At 35.1% G+C, this 20,072-nt stretch overlaps 1 protein-coding gene across 1 annotated transcript in view; it reads left to right on the plus strand.

The window, feature by feature from the left end:
• SCAMP1 (secretory carrier membrane protein 1) overlaps positions 1–8,909 on the plus strand; it is a 123,678-nt gene extending 114,769 nt beyond the window's left edge. Inside the window, exon 9 of the mRNA XM_035014708.1 lies at positions 6,125–8,909. Within this exon, the coding sequence (XP_034870599.1) occupies positions 6,125–6,289 (165 nt within the window). The 3' untranslated portion in view covers positions 6,290–8,909. The remainder of the gene's footprint in view (positions 1–6,124) is intronic.
• Positions 8,910–20,072: the final 11,163 nt, after the last annotated feature.

Below are 20,072 nucleotides of genomic sequence, written 5' to 3' on the forward strand. Positions count from 1 at the left end.
TTCTTAATTCTCTTTCTGCTAGTTTATTATTAGTATCTAGATCTCTCTATATTAATTTTCTGTCTTGCAACTTCACTGCATTCATTTAATCTAACAGTTTTTTTGGTGGAGTCTTTAGGATTTTCTATATATATCACCATGTTATTTGCAAATAGTAACAGAGTGGATGCCTTTTTTTTCCTTTTTCTTGCCTGATTTTTGTGGCAGGGACTTCCAGTACTGTGTTGAATAAAAAAGGCAGGAATGGACATCCTTGTCTTCTTCCTCATCTTAGAGGAAAAGCTTTCACTTCTTCACCACTGTGTATGATGTTAACTGCAGGTTTGTCATATATGGCTCTCTCTTTACCCACTTTGTTGAGAGTTTTTAAAATGAATGATGTTGAATTTTGTGAAATGATTTCTCTGCATCTGTTGAGGTGATCATACGATTTTTATCATTCTCTTTGTTAATCTGGTGTATTATGTTGATTGATTTGAAGATATTGAGCCATCTTTCATCTCGGGAATAAATCTCACTTGATCATGGTGAATGATCCTTTTAATGTATTGTTGAATTTGGTTTGCTAATTTTTTTTTTTTTTTGAGGATTTTTGCATATATATTCATCAGGAATATTGGCCTGTAATTTTCTTTTTTTTGTAGTGTCTTTGGTTTTGGATACCAAATGAGTAATGCTGACCTTATAGAATGAATTTGGAAGCATTCCTTCTCAATTTTTTGCACTAGTTTGAGAAGAATAGGTATTAGCTCTTCTTTAAATGTTTGGTAGAACTCATCTGTGAAGCCACCCGGTCCTCAGCTTTTGTTTGTTGGGAGATTTTTTATTATTGATTCATTTTCATTACTAGTAATCAGTCTATTCAGATTTTCTATTTCTTCCTGATTTAGTCTTGGAAGATTTGTATGTTTTTAGGAATTTATCCATTTCGTCTAGGTTGTCCAATTTGTTGGCATATAATTTTTCATAGTAGTCTCTTAACAATCCTTTGTATTTTTGTAGTGTTGGATGTAATTTGTCCTCTTTTATTTCTGATTTTATTTATTTGAGTCCTCTCTCTTTTTTGCTTGATGTGTCTGATAAAGATTTATCTATCAATTCTGTTTACCTTTTCAAAGAATCAGTTCTTAGTTTCATTGATTTTTTTTTTCTGTTTTTGTCTCTATTTTGTCTATTTCCAGTCTGATCTTTATTATTTCCTTGCTTCTACTAACTTTGGGCATTGTTTGGTTGGTTTTTAGTGCCTTTAGGTATAAGGTTAGATGGTTTGAGATTTTTCTGGTTTCCTTGCAGTGGGCCTGTATTGCTTTAAACTTTTTTCTAAGGTCTTTTTTTACTTTGTCTCAAAGATTTTGAACTGCTGGGTTTCCATTTTCATTTGTCTGAATGTTTTTTTTTTTTAATTTCCTTTTGATTCCTTTGTTGACCCATTGGTTGTTTGGTAATACGTTGTTTAGCCTGCAGGTATATATGTTTTTGTCCAGTTTTTTAAATTGATTTCTAGTTTAATACCATTGTGGTCAGAAAAGATACTTGATATGATTCCAGTCTTCTTAAATTTATTGAGATTTGTTTCATGGCTTAATATGTAATCCTGGAGAATGTTCATGTGTACTTGAAGAGAATGTATGTTCTGCTGTTTTTGATGAGGTGTTCTGTGTGTGTGTATTAAGCCCATCTAGCCTAATGTGTCCTTCACAGCCACTCCTTCCTTGATTGATTTTCTGCCTGAATGATCTATCTATTGATGTAAGTGGGGGGTTAAAGTTCCCTAGTATGTTCACTTTTAAAACAGCCTGTGAGGTAATTGCAAACTAAGCAATTTACTTTGTAACACAGATACAATCTGCTAGAGCAGTATTGTACTTCTTTGGTAACTTTGTAAACAGGGTAATTTTGGGCCATTTATTTAATCCCTAACAGATAAACAAGTAATTAATTATATAGTGGCTTTTACTGCAAATCATTATGTCGTGGGTTTTTTTGTTGTTGTTTTGTTTTTTGTTTTTTTAAAGTAAGCTCTACACCCAGTGTGGAGCTTGAACTCATGACCCCAAGATCAAGAGTTGCATGCTCTGTGATTGAGCCAGCTACATGCCCCAGCAAGTTACTCTGTATTACAGGGGATATAACAATGAGTGAAAATTAGCCCTTCCCCTCAAGAAACCAAAAGCATGTGGGATATAAGACATGTATACCTACAAACCCTACAAAAGAAAAAGCACTCTATACATCCCTCAAAGATATACAGTGTATTGGAGGTGCTCACAATAGGGAGAGCCACAGCTAGGTCAGGCAGAAAGAGGACAGCAGTGTATGAGGTAGGCCTCGAAGGATGAGTGGGATTTCAATAGTGTGAAACTAGAGTATTAATTCAGGAGGTTACAGAAGGAGTATCTGACCCCAATCTATGGGAGGTTCACAGATGGTTTATAGGAAATGTTTAATGGAAAACATTAGACTGTTGCTTCTTGTCCTTTTGGCTAAGATCAAGTGTGGAAAACATTAGACTAAGAGATTGGTAAGTTTTTTAAAAACTCAAAATAAGAATTAAAATTTCAAAAATTCATTTCTTCATTTTTTCCCAGGTTTTAAAAAAGTTAAAATAATTTTGGCATAACAGGCATCTTATATTTATAAAAGCATCACTTCTTGAACTCAAGTACTAAGCTTTAATGGAAATAAATGTTTGGATTATTTTATTTAAGTACTGTACCATGGTTCTTTCCATAGTATATAGTACATAATTTTTTGTGTCATATACCACCACAGTATACACTGAGGAAGCAAGATTCCCTTCTAGACTTGTATCTTGGCTGTGACTCTTCTACAGATACTGAAAAGTTAATTTTAATTTTTGTTACATATTTACATATTACATATTTACATAATTCCCATTTGATCCTTAGGAAAACTTTGAGAGAAAAGGGCAACAAATACCTTGTTTCATGGGAAGTAAACTTGAGGGTTTTTTTGTTTTGTTTTGTTTTGTTTTAAAGATTTTATTCATTTACTTGAGAGAGAGTGAGAGAGAGCATGGGGGGGAGGGTCAGAGGGAGAAGCAGACTCCCCACTGAGCGGGGAGCCCGAAGTGGGTCTGGATCCTGGGACTCAGGAGGCAGATGCTCAACCCTCAGCTGACTGAGGCACCCCTAAACTTGAGGTTTTGTGTGGTGACCAGCCAGGTAGAAAGTAGTGGAATCAGTAGATACCAAATCTAGTGTTCTTTCTGTGTTGCTCCTAGAACTAAATATTTAGGTTAATGCAGTTCTCATAACTGGAAGAATAGCAAGTATTTAAGCTGTTCGGTTTTTAAAAATTATATTTTATCTTAAAGCTTTGTCCCTAATTTCATAAGGAATGTGAGCTATCAGTAGATATCACTCTGAAACATAGCAGGGAAATGATGAGCTTTTTGAGATGGTGATACTTAGAATTAGCCTGTCATGTTGTTGGAGCACTGATAAAAGAATCACCCTTTTCACATGGATATAATGGATTTCATACAGCATTTGAGCATTATGCACTGAATACTTATGTAATCTTTTCCTTCTAGGTGGCTCTCTGAGTCTGTATGGATTTGGACTACTGAGAAATGTGTGCTCTTCTACCTTTATTTTGCCTTCCTGCTCTGGGACTATGCATTACATTTTTTAAGTAATGAAATACGAAACCCATTGAAAATGTAACCTCAGGCACTCAGTTTAAAACACATTTGGGAAAGGAAATAACAAAGCAAGTTAGAACAAACATTTGTTTGTTACATGCCCTTAAACTTGGGGGGAAAGGAGGAGAGACAGACAAGTGAACTGTGGTGGCACTGCACTGTGACAGGGTCTAGTAAGTAAAGGTTTATCAGATTTCTATAACATACTTCATTCTCTTGGGCTTAATCGTATGAACTCTGTTTCGAGATCATTTTCTTAAATATAGGAGTGGTAATTTATCTGTGTCTTTTATGTTCCACAGAAAACTTGGTTTTAAAAAGGGAATAGGGCGCTTGGGCGGCTCAGCTGGTTGAGTGTCTGACTCTTGGTTTTGGCTCAGGTCACGATCTCAGGGTTGTGAGATGGAGCCCTGCATTGGGCTTTGTGCTCAGGGAGGAGTCTGCTTGAGATTCTCTCTCTCCCTCTGCCCCTCCCCACTCGCTCACTCACTCTCAAGTCAATAGATCTTTTAAAAAAATTTTAAAAAGGAATAAAAATAATTACTTATGATTCTGAAAATTCCCAACATGAAGAAATGCTTTTGAAGATGTTGATCAAAATTACAGAACAGGAAGTGATCATGTAATGGAATGACGTTTGACAAACTATGAAGATTAATATTTCAGATCCCTTTGTGTTTATAAGCAAGGATCAGCAATTTTGTTTGGAACCATTTTTGTGTGTCATAACAATAACTTTGGATAATGCATAAAGATTATCCCTGGAGAGAGAAGGGAACGAAAAAGAGATACAATATAATGTTCAGTTCACCAGCATGTGAAAAAGTCATTTTCTCATCATTCTCTCCCAAGTATTAAAAGAATTAAATTATGATAGTGCCATAGTACTAGAAGAAAAGAATTTTAGGGTTTACCTAAAGTGTACTTGTCAGCACTCTCTTTTATTCCTTGACCCTTTTACACTTTGTTCCACTGTAATATGGCATTTGCCTTCACCACTATGTCAAAAGAACTTACGGCTGTCTGGGTATTTTTATCTTCCACCCTGGGCAGCTCTTTATTCCTTAATGTGGCTTTCTTCCCTTGGCACCTGTGAAAAAGTCTCTGGCTTTTCCCATTCCTCTTTTAATTATTCCTTGTTATTGTGGGTACCTCCTAGATATTAGTATCTTAACAGACTTTGGTACTTGACTCGCTTTCTTTTTTTCCTCCATGGACCATTTTATTTATGTCAGAGTTGCAGCTACCACTGATGTGCCATTGCTTTTCAAGTCCCTGTTTCCTGCCCATTCCTCTCTTGAGCTCCAAACCAAATCTTCACCTGCCTGCTATAGCAGGTCTAGAGTAGGTATCTAAACATTTGTGGAATGTATGAATGTTTAGAGCTTAGCATCTCCTTTCCCCTCTAAAGCAACCTGTCTTGTCTATTCTCTCTCTCTTGAAACAACTTCGCAGTATCTAAGCTTGACTTGAAAATCTTTGATTCATTCTCTTTTTCCTCATTCCATATTTACTCCACGAGTATCAGTCCCTATCCAGGATTGGGAAAAAGACTGACTTGGGTGCACTGCCCCGATGTTCCAAACCTGCTTTGATTGCATTTCAGGCAGGCTTTATTTAGACTTCATCAAAATGCAGTGTTAAGTTCCCTTTCTGTCTCTTCTGCCCACCCACCCAAGTTTGTAGGCATGTAATAAATAAATATTCTGTTTTATTATTCTTTTCTCAGATTTATATTAAATTGGCTGACTATTGTTACACTTCATAGTTTATGCCTCTTGCAACATATGCTAATAGAAAGAGTATTTTTGAACCTTGCTCTTGCAAATAAATCCCAAAGATTTAAGTGATAAATTAGTATGGATGGACAGTTCCCAAAAGTTTTTCTTTGTAAATCCTTTAGGACTTCCACTGTACACAAAAAGTAAAATGGTATACAGAGTGAGAGAGGATAGCAGAAGTATCTTTAAGAACATAAGTAGTGCTTGGTACATTAAATGATATCATTTGATTGTAATAGGGTTAGTGGTTTATATGTAGCCAACATAGAAATAGATAAGGTATTATTCTCTTTGAATTGTCTTACATAGTAAATTAATAAATTAAAGTCTGAATGTCTCTTATGTTTAAACCATTCTCTGTAGTATCTTGAATAAGTAGGTACAGTGGGAAACATAGCCTTTTGCACTTGGTTAAGAAGTTTTAAAAATTATTTTTAGTTCGGCGTAAGCCTAAGTACCTCTCCCGCATTGGGGATAAAATGGAAAAGTCTGTGTTAGGAGAATACTTAAATACAATATTGTGTGCCAGTGTGGTGGCTGATGTTCTTGACCCTAGGAATCATGGCTGCAGTCTAGTCCTTTTATCTCTGGGTAAGGTTGAGAGTAATTGAAGAGTTGCTGAAAATGATTTTACAGATGACCACTTACTTTGTCCCCCTTTTTTGTGCCTCCATAGGTACATGGACTATACCGCACAACAGGTGCTAGTTTTGAGAAAGCCCAGCAAGAATTTGCAACGGGTGTGATGTCCAACAAAACTGTCCAGACTGCAGCTGCAAATGCAGCTTCAAGTGCAGCAACTAGTGCGGCTCAGAATGCTTTCAAGGGTAACCAGATTTAGAGAACCCTCCAGCAACACACGGTACCTTCTGACTGTACTTTTTCTCCAGTTACTGTATTCTATAAGTATTTTTATGTTCAAAACAGTACACACGGCATGTATATTTCCTGTTCACTTGTGCATGGGCTAAAACCAGAAAAACTTCCTTGTCTTATTATTTGCCTAGCAATTTAACATTTTGGTGCCCCCTGCAGAAAAAAAAATCACAAATATTCTCCATATTTTTTGGGGGATGAATGTTCAGCAAATTATTTCAGTGGTGACACACTGAAATTAATATGGTACTTATGATTAAAAATGCATTTAGTACTAGCTGCAGTCTTTCTTTCAAGAATCTTAGACTTAAGGATTACATATTAGAGCATTAAAGCGATACTTCATTCTGTTTTCCCCATTTATATTGAAAGAAATAGGCCATCAGGGACTTAGGGATTTTAAAATTGGCTTGCTTTTTAGCAGTTTTAGTCACCAGTGAAGAGCCTGTGTGCATTTCGTAGTAGATCGTGTAAATTTTATCCTTTTACTTTTGTTCCTTTTTTTCTTTTTTAGAGTAGTTGATATTTTGATATCAATCTCTGATCTTGCATGGGCACCACATTTCTTAAAAGAATTCGTATTTTGGCTTCTGCACTGCTTATGGTTGTAGGATTAGGGAGTTGTTGGTAGAATCAAAGACGTGGTTTTCTGCAATAGTTTCTTTTAAATAAAAATTTATTGGGATGCAATTTGAGAACATAATATGCAGTGCATTATCCAAAAAAGGGTAGATAATCAATGAGATAGAATGTAGTAATGATAATACTTTTTTTTTTTTAATTTTCAGTATTCGTATCATAGTAGAATATTACAGTATGGAAACTTTGGTATATTCTTGTGGCTACTCATTTTAACTGAATTGAGATTGTGTTTGGCAGCTCTTTTTTGGGGAGTGTGTGTGTGATTTTTAAGAGGGTATTAAAGTTAGACTAACTCCTTGTCCAAAAAGAACATACAGTATTTCAGGGATTTTTCTTTTAGCCTCTCATCTGTAGTGGGATTAAAAAGAAAAAGACGCTGTTGTTTCACATATACTTGAATCCCTAATTCACCTCAGTCTTTCAATTTTTGAGACAGACTGAATACATTAAAATTTTTCAGCAATAGGAAAAACATTTAACCTGCACCAAACAAGAAAATACAAATACAGTTAAATGCATTAATTATGACTACAACCACATTAAAATTGTTACTATGCAGCTTAGGATTTAATTCTTACAGTATACTTGGTTTGAAACTTTGAATCATCTTTAATACTGATTAAATGACTCAAAGACATTTGTAAAGTCATTATATACTGTGTTTTGGAAGTCATCAGCTAATTTAAGATTGCAGAATAATCAGTGATTTTTTTAATTTGACTTTTAAGTAAGGATAGTCTCTTGGATTATATTATTTGAGACTGCAGATCCTTTTTAAAAAGAATCAAATGGGCATAAATTCATTCTTTTCCCCGAACCTGGGGATAAATGAATTTAGCGTTGGGGGTGGGATGATGAGTTCTCACTATTTATGAGGGAAGCTTTGTGTGATACTAAGTAACATGGAGCCATCTAGATGGTGTTTACATTTGATTTATTGAAGTAATATACTTGGAAGATATTTCCTTTATTCTGCTTAAAATAGGATTCAGAATATGAATTTAAAGCTGTTTTTATGAGTATTTCTGATCAGTGATAATCTCCCTACTTTCTCAAATAAGCCAGTTTTAGTTTATCAGATTCTATAATCTTACTGAAAATCTGTTTTATCACAGTGTGCTTTACTAGGTGTGTATTTTACAAACATTCAGAACACTAACCACAAAATATAGGAGTACTTATGTTCATCATTAATTTATATCTCAAGTCCATTTCTTTTTTTCTTTCAACTACAAATGAATATAGAGACTTGAAAAATACTGAGATACTTTCCTTCAAGAATAGGAAGGCTTCTGTCTGTCTTGTAGCAATCCCCAAAGGTAGCATTGTTAAGTAGCAAATAATTAAAACCAACAGTACCTTTTTGTGTGTGGATGGGGAAAATGTTTTAAAATCCCCTTCCTGGGGTTCATACGAGCTTACGAGAGAAAATTGTTTTTTAAAAACATAAATGTGCATTAAAATGATGGCAATAACAGTTTGGTAAGGTATGGGGATTTTAAATTCTTACATTCTCTGTTCTCCTAACAATAATGAGTAAATGGTCACATTTTCCAGCAAGAGATTGGCATTTTTTAATGTTTTATATTTAATACTAACATGACCCAGTATCACAGTCATGAAATGGTCTTCATTGTTGTAAGCATTCGTGTCCTTTTTCAGTTTGCAATATTAAATTGTGGCTATTTTATTTAAAACTAAAATTTGAACACTGGAAAATCATTGCTCAGTGATTTGTAATTTGGGACTTGGATTATTTATCTAGGGATGTTTGTATATTTTGTCAATGAGTAATATTGCGCTGCCATCATAATGAGCGTCATGGTTCTATATAAATGCCCTCCATCTGTCCCTCTAATGTTGCATGTTTTCAGTGGTTTGGAAGTTTTGTATATTTATTGTATTAACACAGAGTGTCATAAAATAAAATGCTGTTTACTGGATGTTAGTTTGTCTAATTTTAAACCCGATGTTAGCATTTCAGAGGTAGAGATTATGCTGTGGGCTTTATGTATATAGAAATTTCACATTTGATTTTTAAAGAATCTATGTATAATTCTATCATGTGCTGAACAAAATAATATAAAAGTCTTCATTAAAAATTGAGCAACATAAAATGACAATTTTTCTGTTGGATTAGACCTTTTAGGTGATGGAACATGAGCTTCACTCATATTTTGATCACTTCAAGGTCAAAATACACATAGTATCTAGAAGTTAGTGAGATTCAAAATGGAAAACGTGTTTTGTGGCTCAAGTTTTTCCTTGTGGGTTAAAATGGATGCTTCTGTACTAGTATTGTATTGATTAGCTTGAACTTGTGTTCTGTTTCCTGACCTAGCTACCTGTTGCTGTTTTATGTACTGATGAAAGTACCTATTTGTTTGTTGTTGGATTTTTCACCTGGGTTATCTAAAGAGGATGTAAAAATCTAAAATGTTCATGTTGAATCTTATTTTGAGAAATATGTGTTAAATTAAAATAGGACCAGCATTTTTAATTTTCTGGGTGTTATCCAAAAAGTGAGTTTGGATTTTTATTGGATATATCTTCTTCTATAAATCATGTTGAGCTAATGTATAGTTGACATTTTATGGGGAATTTATGTTAAATTGAGTTTATTAGTTTCTGTAATTTATTTGTACTAGCATAATGCTTTTATGGTTATTGCTATGTCTTTTTCTGAAAATGCTGACACATTAGCATTTAATTTTATGTCTTTACTGGTAAAAATCTATGTTTAAACTGTTTATATGCAGAGTTTGTTACAGTTTTGCACATTTTCCCTGTTAGAATTACTGTGGCCGTCAAACACCATTTCACTGTATTTCCTTCCATTTTTCCTTTAAGGAAAATGTTTAGAGGGATTTTTTGATTCCATGTGATTAAGAGCTTTAGAAGTGAAATAAAAGTGGTTAATGTAAAAATAATGGTTAAAAATTAAAAAATGCCTTACTTTGATAGATTTTCAAGTACCATAGTATAAATTTATTTAGAGTAGAATAATATAGTGTAAAACGTTAGAGTTGTTTTGAAAACTTGTTTATTAAACTAAAAAGTTACATCTCAATTGTTAAATATTATGGAAAGTAAAGTATTTCCACTAGAATTTTTGGGTACATTTTATAAAACAGCGTACATTTTTGTATTGATGGGTGTTTTAAAACCTTACTTTTAGGGCTTTGTCGCAGTACAGAGAGAGCTAGAAAGAAATCTATAGAAATTTTCTAAACCAGACATTGCCACTAATCTATGCTAGATAAATATCTTTAAAGATTCTAGGAAAATAGGGAAAGACCCTTCTCTAGTGTTCTTACCCTTCCTGTCAGTTTCATATTTACAGTTTAACTTTGTGGTTTTGGTAAGACAAAGCCTTCAACCTGTAGAGTTTTCTTTAGCACTGTTTATATTTTCAAATGGCAAGGGAGATAGGAGCCACCATGTAGCAGTGTAATGAGTGTTAAATTTTATGTTTATCTAAATCTTGATTTATTTTTCAGCTTATCTTTTTTTTTAATTTTTAATTTTTTTTTTTTAATCTACTTAAGTGATGGCTACACCCCATGTAGGCCTTGAACTTAGGAACCAGAGATCAAGAGTAGCATGCTCTGTGGACTGAGGCACCAGCCAGGTGCCGCATCAGCTTATATCTTTCTGGGCTTGTATGGCTGATGGGGTAGTTAAGACCTTCCTGCCACTAAAACCCATTTTTTCTCTAATAGGACAAAAAATAGTTAATCCTCTTCAAGTTAGTAATGTTTCATATACTTGTATAAGATTAGTCTGAATATTATTTTCTCTACATTTATACTAAGTTACAATTTGTAGAATCATAGCATGCAAATTTTATTTTTTAATTCTTTAGTTATTTAAAATAGCCCTTACATGTAATCCTAGAATTCCTCCAGAACTCAGTCGGTATTTTGTAGGCCAGTGTATCTTAAGATTATCTCAAGATAAATCATAGTTGTGAGTAGTTGTTACTGGTAGCAGTTTATGGTATTCTTTAGCTGTTTCTTCAGCCAAAAATCACTGTCTTTTATCTGGTCATAGCAGTTCCTACAATATTATAGTCTACACAGAAACTCAGTCCACTGGTCATACACATTCCTCAAACTAATTTTTTCTAGTTTGAAAGTCTTATATACCTGTTAGAAAACAATTGTAAAATAATAAATGAGAAAAAAATAATACATAGTTCTGTCATCTAGGGATATCACTGCCAATGTTTTATTGTATTTTTCCATCCTTTTTCTATGCATACATTTTTTTAGAGAATTAAGGAATATAAACAGTGTGGATTTTTTAATCTTATTTTCCCTCCTTTAGCATTATGTCATAATGGCCTGATAGTTTAGCTTCTAAAACTACAATTAATACATACTTCAACATAAACTTTAGAAAATATAAGCAAAAGAAGATAAAGTTGCTCGTAATTTTATACCAATAAATAACTGCTATTAAAATTTGGCTTATATGTTTCTATTAATTTTCTAGGAAGACAGCTTTTATCCTAAAATTAAAAAGTTAAGTTTCCCTTCCGCATTCTTGTAATAGGTCCTGTGGGGGTGTTTATCTAGCTCTCACAAGCCTCATCTCTTTGGGCCCCTTAAGACCACACTGGTACAAGTTGTCATCTAGCCATAGCAGACTTAGACTTGGCTCATTAAATGATAAAAATGCACAAGTAGGATGAAACACATAAAAAATATCCTAATAGCTTTCCATTTCCTGTATGAGGCCCAGCAACTCACCCATATTTCATCCCATTATCCCAGTAATACTCTTACTCTGTTTTCTCTCTGACCTATCTTGAGTTGGTTTCCTATTACTTTTAAAAGGAGAATTTAAGTGGTTTGTAATCTTTTTAAAACTATGATACGAATATATGTTGAACTTTTTTCATATTCTCAATATATTTCTATAACATTTAATACCTGTATAGCTACCCTTATATGCATGTGTCATGTTATTTTTTAATTAAAAATTTATTGAGGTATAATTGACGTAACATTAAAATAGTTTCAGGTGTACAACATAATGATTCAGTATTTGTGTACACTGAAATGATCACCACACTAAGTCTAATTACCACCCATCACCATACATAGTTACAAAACTTTTTTTTGTGATGAGGATATTTAAGATCTATTCTCTTAGCAACTTTCAAATATTCACTACAGTATTTTTAACTGTAGTCACCATGCTGTACATTACATCCCCATGACTTACTTATATTAATACTGGAAGTTTGTACCTTTTGACTCCCTTCACCCACTTCCCCTACCCTCTGTACCCTCCTCCTCTGGCAACCACCAGTCTGTTCTCTGTATCTATGAGCTTGGCTTTTATTGTTTATTTTGTTTTGGGGGTGGGGGGGGAATTTTTTTTTTTTTTTTTTTTTTTTTAGATTCTGCATATAAGTGAGATCATACAGTATTTGTCTTTCTGTGATTTATTTCACGTAGCATAATGCCTTCCAGGTCCATAAATGATGGTGCAATGGCCAAGATTCCATTTGGGGGTTGGGGGCTGAGTAATATTCCAGTATTCCAAATGCACATATCGCAGATATTTTCTCCCATTCAGTAGGTTGCCTTTTCATTTTGTTGATGATTTCATTTGCTATGCACAGGCTTTTTAGTTTGATGTAGTCCCACTTGTTTGTTTTTGCTTTATTGCCTTTGCTTTTGGAGTCAGATTCAAAACATCATTGCCAAGGTCAGTGTGAAGGAGCTTACCACCAATGTTTTCTTCTAGGAGTTTTATGGTTTCAGGTCTTACATTCAGTTCTCTAATCAATTAATTTTTGTGTATGGTATAAAATAGTGGTCCAGGGGCTCCTGGGTGGCTCAGTCGTTAAGCGTCTGCCTTCGGCTCAGGTTGTGATCCCAGGGTCCTGGGATCAAGCCCCGCATCGGGCTCCCTGCTCGGCGGGAAGCCTGCTTCTCCCTCTGCTTGTGTTCCCTCTCTCGCTGTGTCTCTCTCTTCAAATAAATAAATAAAATCTTTAAAAAAAATAAAAAAAATAAAATAGTGGTCCAGTTTCATTCTTTTGCATGTGGCTGTCCAGTTTTCCCAACACCATTTATTGAAGAGACTGTTCTTTCTCCACTTATATTTTTGCCTCCTTTGTCATAGGTTAATTGGCCATGTATGTATGAGTTTATTTCTGGGCTCTCTGTTGTGTACTATTGATCTGTCTGCTTTTATGCTAATATCATACTGTTTTGATTACTGTAGCTTTGTAATATAGTTTGAAATCAGGGAGTGTGATGCCTCCAGTTTTGTTCTTAAGTTTTCTTTGGTTATTCAGAGTCTTTTGTGGTTCCATACAGACTTTCCTATCATTTATTTCTTTGAAAATTGCCATTTGAATTTTGATAGGGATTGCATTGACTCTGTAGATGGCTTTGAGTAGTATGGACATTTTATTTTTTTAAAAGATTTTATTGGAGAGAGAGAGTGAGCATGAGCAGGAAGAGGGGCAGAGGGCAGAGGGAGAGGGAGAAGCAAATGCCCCACTGAGCAGGGGGCCCAATGTGGGGCTCAATCCCAGGACCCTGGGATGATGACCTGAGCTAAAGGCAGACGCTTAACCGAGCCACCCAGGCACCCCTAGTGTGGACATTTTAGCATTATTAATTCTTCTAATCCATGAGCAGAGAATATCTTTCCATCTGTTAGTGTCATCTCTGATTTCTTTCATCAGTGTCTTATTCTTTTTGATGCAGTTGTAAATGGGATTGTTTCCTTGATTTCTTTTTGTGATAGATTGTTGTTAGTGTATAGAAACACAACAGATCTTTTGTATATTAACTTTGTATCCTGCAATTTTACTGAATTCATTTATTCTAACATTTTTCTGTGAAGTCATCAGGGTTTTCTGTATTTAAAATCATGTCACCCATAGATATAGTTTTATTTCTTCCTTTTCAGTTTGGGTACCTTTATTTCTTTTTCTTGCCTTCTTGCTTTGGTAAGATTGCCAATGGTGTTTTGAATAAAAATGGTGAGAGTGGCATCCTTGTCTTACTCCTGAACTTAGAGGAAAAGCTTTCAGCTTTTCACTATTGAGCATGGTGTTAGCTGTGGGCTTGTCATATATCACCTTGTCATATTATCATCTTTATTATAAAGGGTATGTTCCCTCTATACTCACTTTGTTGAGAGTTTTTATCATAAAAGAATGTTGAATTTTGTGCAGTGTTTTTTCTGCATCTATTAAGACGATCATATGATTTTTATCATTCATTTTGTTAATGTGGTATAGTTGTGGTGATTGAACCATCCTTGCATCCCTGGAATAAATTTTACTTGATCATGGTATATGATTCTTTTAATGTATTGTTAAATTTTGTTTCCTAGTATGTTTTTATGACTTTTGCATTTATGTTTATCAGGGATATTGTCCTGTAATTTTCTTTTCTTGTGGTGTTCTTATCTGATATTCGTTAGGGTAATGCTGGCCTCATAAAATGAGTTTGGAATCATCCTCTTTTTTTTTTTTTTTTTTTTTGAAGAGTTTGAGTATGATCGGTATTAATTCTTTGAATGTTAGGTAGAATTCACCCATAAAGCCATCTGGTCCTATGCTTTGATTTGTTGGAGGTTTTGATCACTGATGCACTCTCCTTACTAGTAATCAGTCTATTCAGAGTCTCTGTTTTTTCATGATTCAGTCTTGGAAGGTTGTATATTACTAGGAATTTACCCATTTCTTCTAGGTTGTCCATTTTATTTGCATATAATTGTTTATAATAGTCTCTTAACATCCTTTGTATTTCTGGGGTATCTTTGTAAAGTCTTCTGATTTTATGGATTTGGTAAGTCTAGCTAAAGGTTTGTCAATTTATGTTTATATTTTGAAAGAAACCAGTTATCAGTTCCATTGATCTTTTTTCTTGTTTTTAGTCTCTGTTTCATTTATTTCGTATTATTTTTTCTTTCTAACTTTGGTCTTTGCTTGTTCTTCTTTTTCTAGTAACTTGAGGGATGAAATTAGATAGTTTGAGATTTTTTTGCTTCTTAAGGTAGGCCTGTATTACTATGAACCTCTCTCAGAACTGTTTTTGCTGCATCACATACATTTTGGTGTGTTGTGTTTGCATTTTTTGTTTATCTCAATGTATTTTTGATTTCTCCTTTGATTTCTTTATTGACCCATTGGTTGTTCACAGTTGCATGTTTAATCTCCACATTTTTGTGAATTTCCAGTTTTATTCTTGTAATTGGTATCTAGTTTCCTATCACTGTGGTTGGAAAAGATGCTTGATATGAATTGTTCTCTTAAATTTATTAAGAATTGTTTTTGGGCGCCTGGGTGGCTCAGTTGGTTAAGCGACTGCCTTCGGCTCAGGTCATGATCACAGGGTCCTGGGATCGAGTCCCACATCAGGCTCCCAGCTCAGCGGAGAGCCTGCTTCTCCCTCTGACCCTCTCCTCTCTCATGCTGTTTCTCTCTCGCTCGCTCTCTAATAAATAAATAAAATCTTAAAAAAAAAAAAATTGTTTTTGTAACCTTACATATATATGATCTATCCTGGAGAATGTTTCATGTGCACTTGAATGAGTTTTCTGCTGCTTTTGGATGGAATGCTCTGTATATATCTAATAAGTCCCATCTGGTCTAATGTATCATTCAAAGCCAGTGTTTACTTAATGGTTTTTCTGTCTGGATGATCCATTCGTTGAATGTCTTACTATAATGTTCTACTAATATTGCATTGTGTTATTTTGTCTCTCTTTCCCTTTAGATCTGTTAATATTTGCTTTATATATTTAGATGTTCATGTGTTGGGTGCATAAATATTTGTAAATATGTCTTCCTGTTGGATTGACCCATTTATCATTATGTAATGCCCTTCTTTATCTTTTTTTAGTGTCTTTATTTTAAAGTCTATTCTGTCTCATGTAAGTATTATTACCCCAGTTTTCTTTTGGTTATTTTTACATGGGAGATATTTTTATACCTTTACTTTCAATCTGTGTGTGTCCCTTACATCTGAAGTGAATCTCTTATAGACAGCATAAAGTTGGGTCTTGTTTTTTTTTTTTTTACCCAACATTCAGCCACTCTTATGTCTTTTGATTAAAAAATTCAGTCCATTTACATTCAAAGTAATTATTGATAGTTATATACTTACTGCCATTTTGTTAATTGTTTTCAGTTCTTATTTCTTGTTACTCCATTAAGTTCTGATTTTCAGGTTTTTGTGTTAATAATTTATCAGGGAATGTATTTGTTCCTAAGTTTGGGGGCTTAGCCTTTTGTTCTTTCTTTAGGACAAATTGCTAGGTCAAAACTTAAGCTTTTTTTTTTTTTTTAAGTAAACTCTACCCGCAGTGTGGGGCTTCAACTTAAAACTCCAAGATCGAGTGCCATGCTCTACCGACTGAGCCAGCCAGGTGCCCAAACAAACGTATTTTTAAAGACCTTTGATGTGCACTGCCAAATTGTTCCAGAAAATTTTATCAGTTTATGCTCCATCAGTATTGTCTGCAGTGGCTTCTCTCTCCACACTCTGCCAACATTGCATGTTCCTTTTCTAAAGTCTTTGCCACCAGTAGGTTTTGACATATAGGTTTGTTTTCTTAGATTCTGCTGTCCCAGAGATGATGGGCTAAGTCACACTAACCTCCTTATGTTTTTGGTTTTGCTAAATAGGAGTGACTATGTATATTGCATCCACAGAGAAATCTTCCTCTTCCCGAAAGCACTAAGTTAAAGATAATTAGGATGGAAAAAGAAATGGTGGCCTCAGGTAGCCAATCCATTGAGCCTCTCTCGGTAAAATTAGATTGGTTTTAACAAGTTATGTTATTCTTCACAAGTTTTTAGCACAACTTAATTTTTAAGATTAAATGACAGTCTGGGCAGACAGAACATTCTCTTAATTTTCTTCTAGTAACTTTACTTATTGAGGACTTTATACCAGAGAGTGTACTAACTGCTTTAATACATCACTTAATCCTCACACCAGACCTATGAAATAATTTCTATTATGGCCCCATTTTTATAGATGAGTAGAAAATTATCCCAGTCATTCAGTGAGCGCTGGTGAAGGGGCAGCTAGACCCATGTTCTCTGACTCCTGCTATATATGGGGCTGCCTCTGCCATGGTACCCATGGTATCACTTCTCTCCAACTCTGTTCCATCTTTCCACATTCATATCCATAATTCATATCCATCCTCTAGGGACAGTGGACCCTAGGAAAAAAGTCAGTACCCAAGAAAAAAAAATTACAGCATGTATTTGAAGTCTCTACACCAAGGCCTAGTTCTCCAACATGTGGGTTAGTACCTGCTGTACCATTACCAAATAGTCTTTGGCATTTGTGTGTATGTTTGGAGAAACTTTAGTTGAAGTCAAATCCTTATTAGGTTAACTACGAAGAAAATAGGCTTTTTAGCTAATAATAGCTGCTTACCCTGGATGAGAGATTATTTATAATAATAACTAACAAATAATCATCTGCTTACCCACAGTCATATATCCTGATGAATTTTTAGGGGCACTTTATAGGATTGAGTGAGTTGAGACCTTCTTCTAAGGTAAGAAGAACTAGCAGGTCTTTCTCTGAAAGGGAGGAAAGAGCAGTTTTTATCAGTTGTCATCTTATGGTGTGGTCTTTTTGGAGTTGTACTTAGAAGTTATTCCAAGATTTAACTACACAGAGATGTTGGTGTTCCCCCAGGATTTGTATTGGCCTTATTTTCATCATGTACATTTTAGGTACAAGGAAACTACCACTGTTTGAGAATATAGACTTGGGTGTCAGACCTGTCTTTGAGCCTTGGCTTTGCCACTTACTAGCTTTTTAACCTAGGGTAAATTCAGTTTAGTTCAGTTACTTGAGTAACAGCTTATCTGTAACATGAGGATAATTTCTGTTCATAGGGTTTTGATGAATAAATGAATTAAGTGCTTAACACAGTATGTGCACATAGAAAGTACACAGTAATTAAGAACTCTTATTGTCTGTCATGCATATTGATGACTTCCAGATCTCTTTGTCTAAACTGGTCTTCTCTCCAGAGTATATTCCTGGCTGCACACAGGACTTCTGGCAGCCTAAGCCGAACCTTTCCACCTTTATACTGTTTCTGCTCCTCTCTGCTTTCTGATGTTGCTGATTATCATCACTTTCCGCCCAGTCTGCCCAAGCTAAATACCTGGGAGTCATTCTGGATTCTTTCTTCTCCTTTCCTCTCCTCCCACTCTCAAGCCCCCCACTTCTAACTAGTCACCGAACTGTCCATTCTTTTTCCAAAGCATCTCTAATTCATCTCATGATCTTCACGAACACCTGCCTTAATTCAGGCTTTCTTCTCTTGAGAATAGGTCATAGTGGTTTCCCCCTTAGGCACTTGGTTGACTGCTTGCCTGTAGGTTTAACAATCTAAAGGAGTTAGATTTTTCAGGATATTTGACTATAAAAAGCCAAAGAGGTGCTAATATCTACATGTTACTTGATTGACTTTTCCTTTCCATGTGGTTTTACTGCTTCCTCTTACTTATGCTTTTATCTACATCCTGTGTACCTCAGCAAAAAGAGCAGTTCACAGCTTCAAGACTTATCTTGCAGAACTCTCCACGGTGAGGAAGAAGCTGCAAGGAAGAAGATAGTAGAACGGACAGCAGCCAAATGATTAAGCAGCCGATAGGGACTCTGAGAGAAAGGCAATTACTGGTTCTTGCTGCTCTGAAGAGTAGGCTACACGTTGGCTTTGATGCCATTGTTCTTTAGTGTTTGAGGGTTGAAAGGGTAGTGAATTAATGGAAACTACTGAAATAACCCCCTTAAAATAACTCCTATTTTTCGATAGTAAGACTGTTCTTCAGTGGATTAAGGTTAAGGAAAGACTTTTAAGGAGAGCTAGCAGTAAGCTGAATGCAGTGTTCCAGGAAGATCGGTCGTGGGAAGTTGATCCAGTAGCACAATTGCCAAGTCAAAACTAAGGATGAAATGCGAAGCACATGTGAGGGTTTCCCAGCCTCTGCTGACACGTAAAGCTAGGGTCCTTTCTCTTTTCGATGAAAGATGTGAAAGCTGAAAAAGCAAGTGAAGATTTCCAATTTTGCTTGGACTACCTAGATCATAATTCTTTTTTTCTTTTTTTTTTAAAGATTTTATTTATTTGAGAGAGAGAGAGAATGAGAGAGAGCACATGAGAGGGGGGAGGGTCAGAGGGAGAAGCAGACTCCCTGCCGAGCAGGGAGCCCGATGCGGGACTCGATCCAGGGACTCCAGGATCATGACCTGAGCCGAAGGCAGTCGCTTAACCAACTGAGCCACCCAGGCGCCCCCTAGATCATAATTCTTAAAATTTTTTTCTTTCGTGATTTGGATAATTTTGTCAGCTTTTAATTTCTGGTTCTATTAGAAACTTAGCAGGTGTCAGGTATCTTTAGAAGCCAAAGCATGCAAGTAGTTTCAGCTGTCACAGGGCCTTGAAAGAGCCATTTTTGTCTGTTCTCTCAGATAAGTGCTTCCTGGGGTATGCAGAGTTGAAAGTTTATGAGAAGTGTTGTTAGTGTTAGAAATCTTTGAATTTCTAAAGTAGAATTCTCCTTCTTGATGAGGCTCTCTGTGGGCAGGACTACCTTCAGGAAAGGTGGGTGTGCACCTCCTCCAGAACTGGCTTTAATTTGGGTATTTTTGTTGGAAGAGACTGTGCCCTTCAACTGACTTTTTTTCTTTGTCGCTATTATACATATTTCTTCAAAAAGTGTTTTTAATGCTTGGGAACATTTTCATATTTCTTAAATTTACTGTAAAATTAAGATAGTTGTATAATATTTGAGAGTTCCCCTCTCCCCATTTATGTTGATGCTTCTCCAAGAAAGAAATAGGTCCTTAATCTCGAAGTTAAAGCTAACCTAAGGTAGAGATACATATGTACTAATGAATGGAATAGTTAAAATACCTGAACATTTCCCCCCCATCATTAATATTACATATAAGTTAGTGTTTAACAGAAAAGTTGACTGGTAGGTATTTTCTTTTTCTTTTCTTTTTTTTTTAATTATGATGGTAGGTGTTTTCTTGAGAAAATTATGTAATTCTGTTGAAACCAATATACTTAGACTTGAAAAAATC

This window comes from Mirounga leonina, unplaced genomic scaffold (genome assembly GCF_011800145.1).
Source record: "Mirounga leonina isolate KUSES-001 unplaced genomic scaffold, KU_Mleo_1.0 Mir_168, whole genome shotgun sequence".
Lineage (NCBI taxonomy): Eukaryota > Metazoa > Chordata > Mammalia > Carnivora > Phocidae > Mirounga > Mirounga leonina.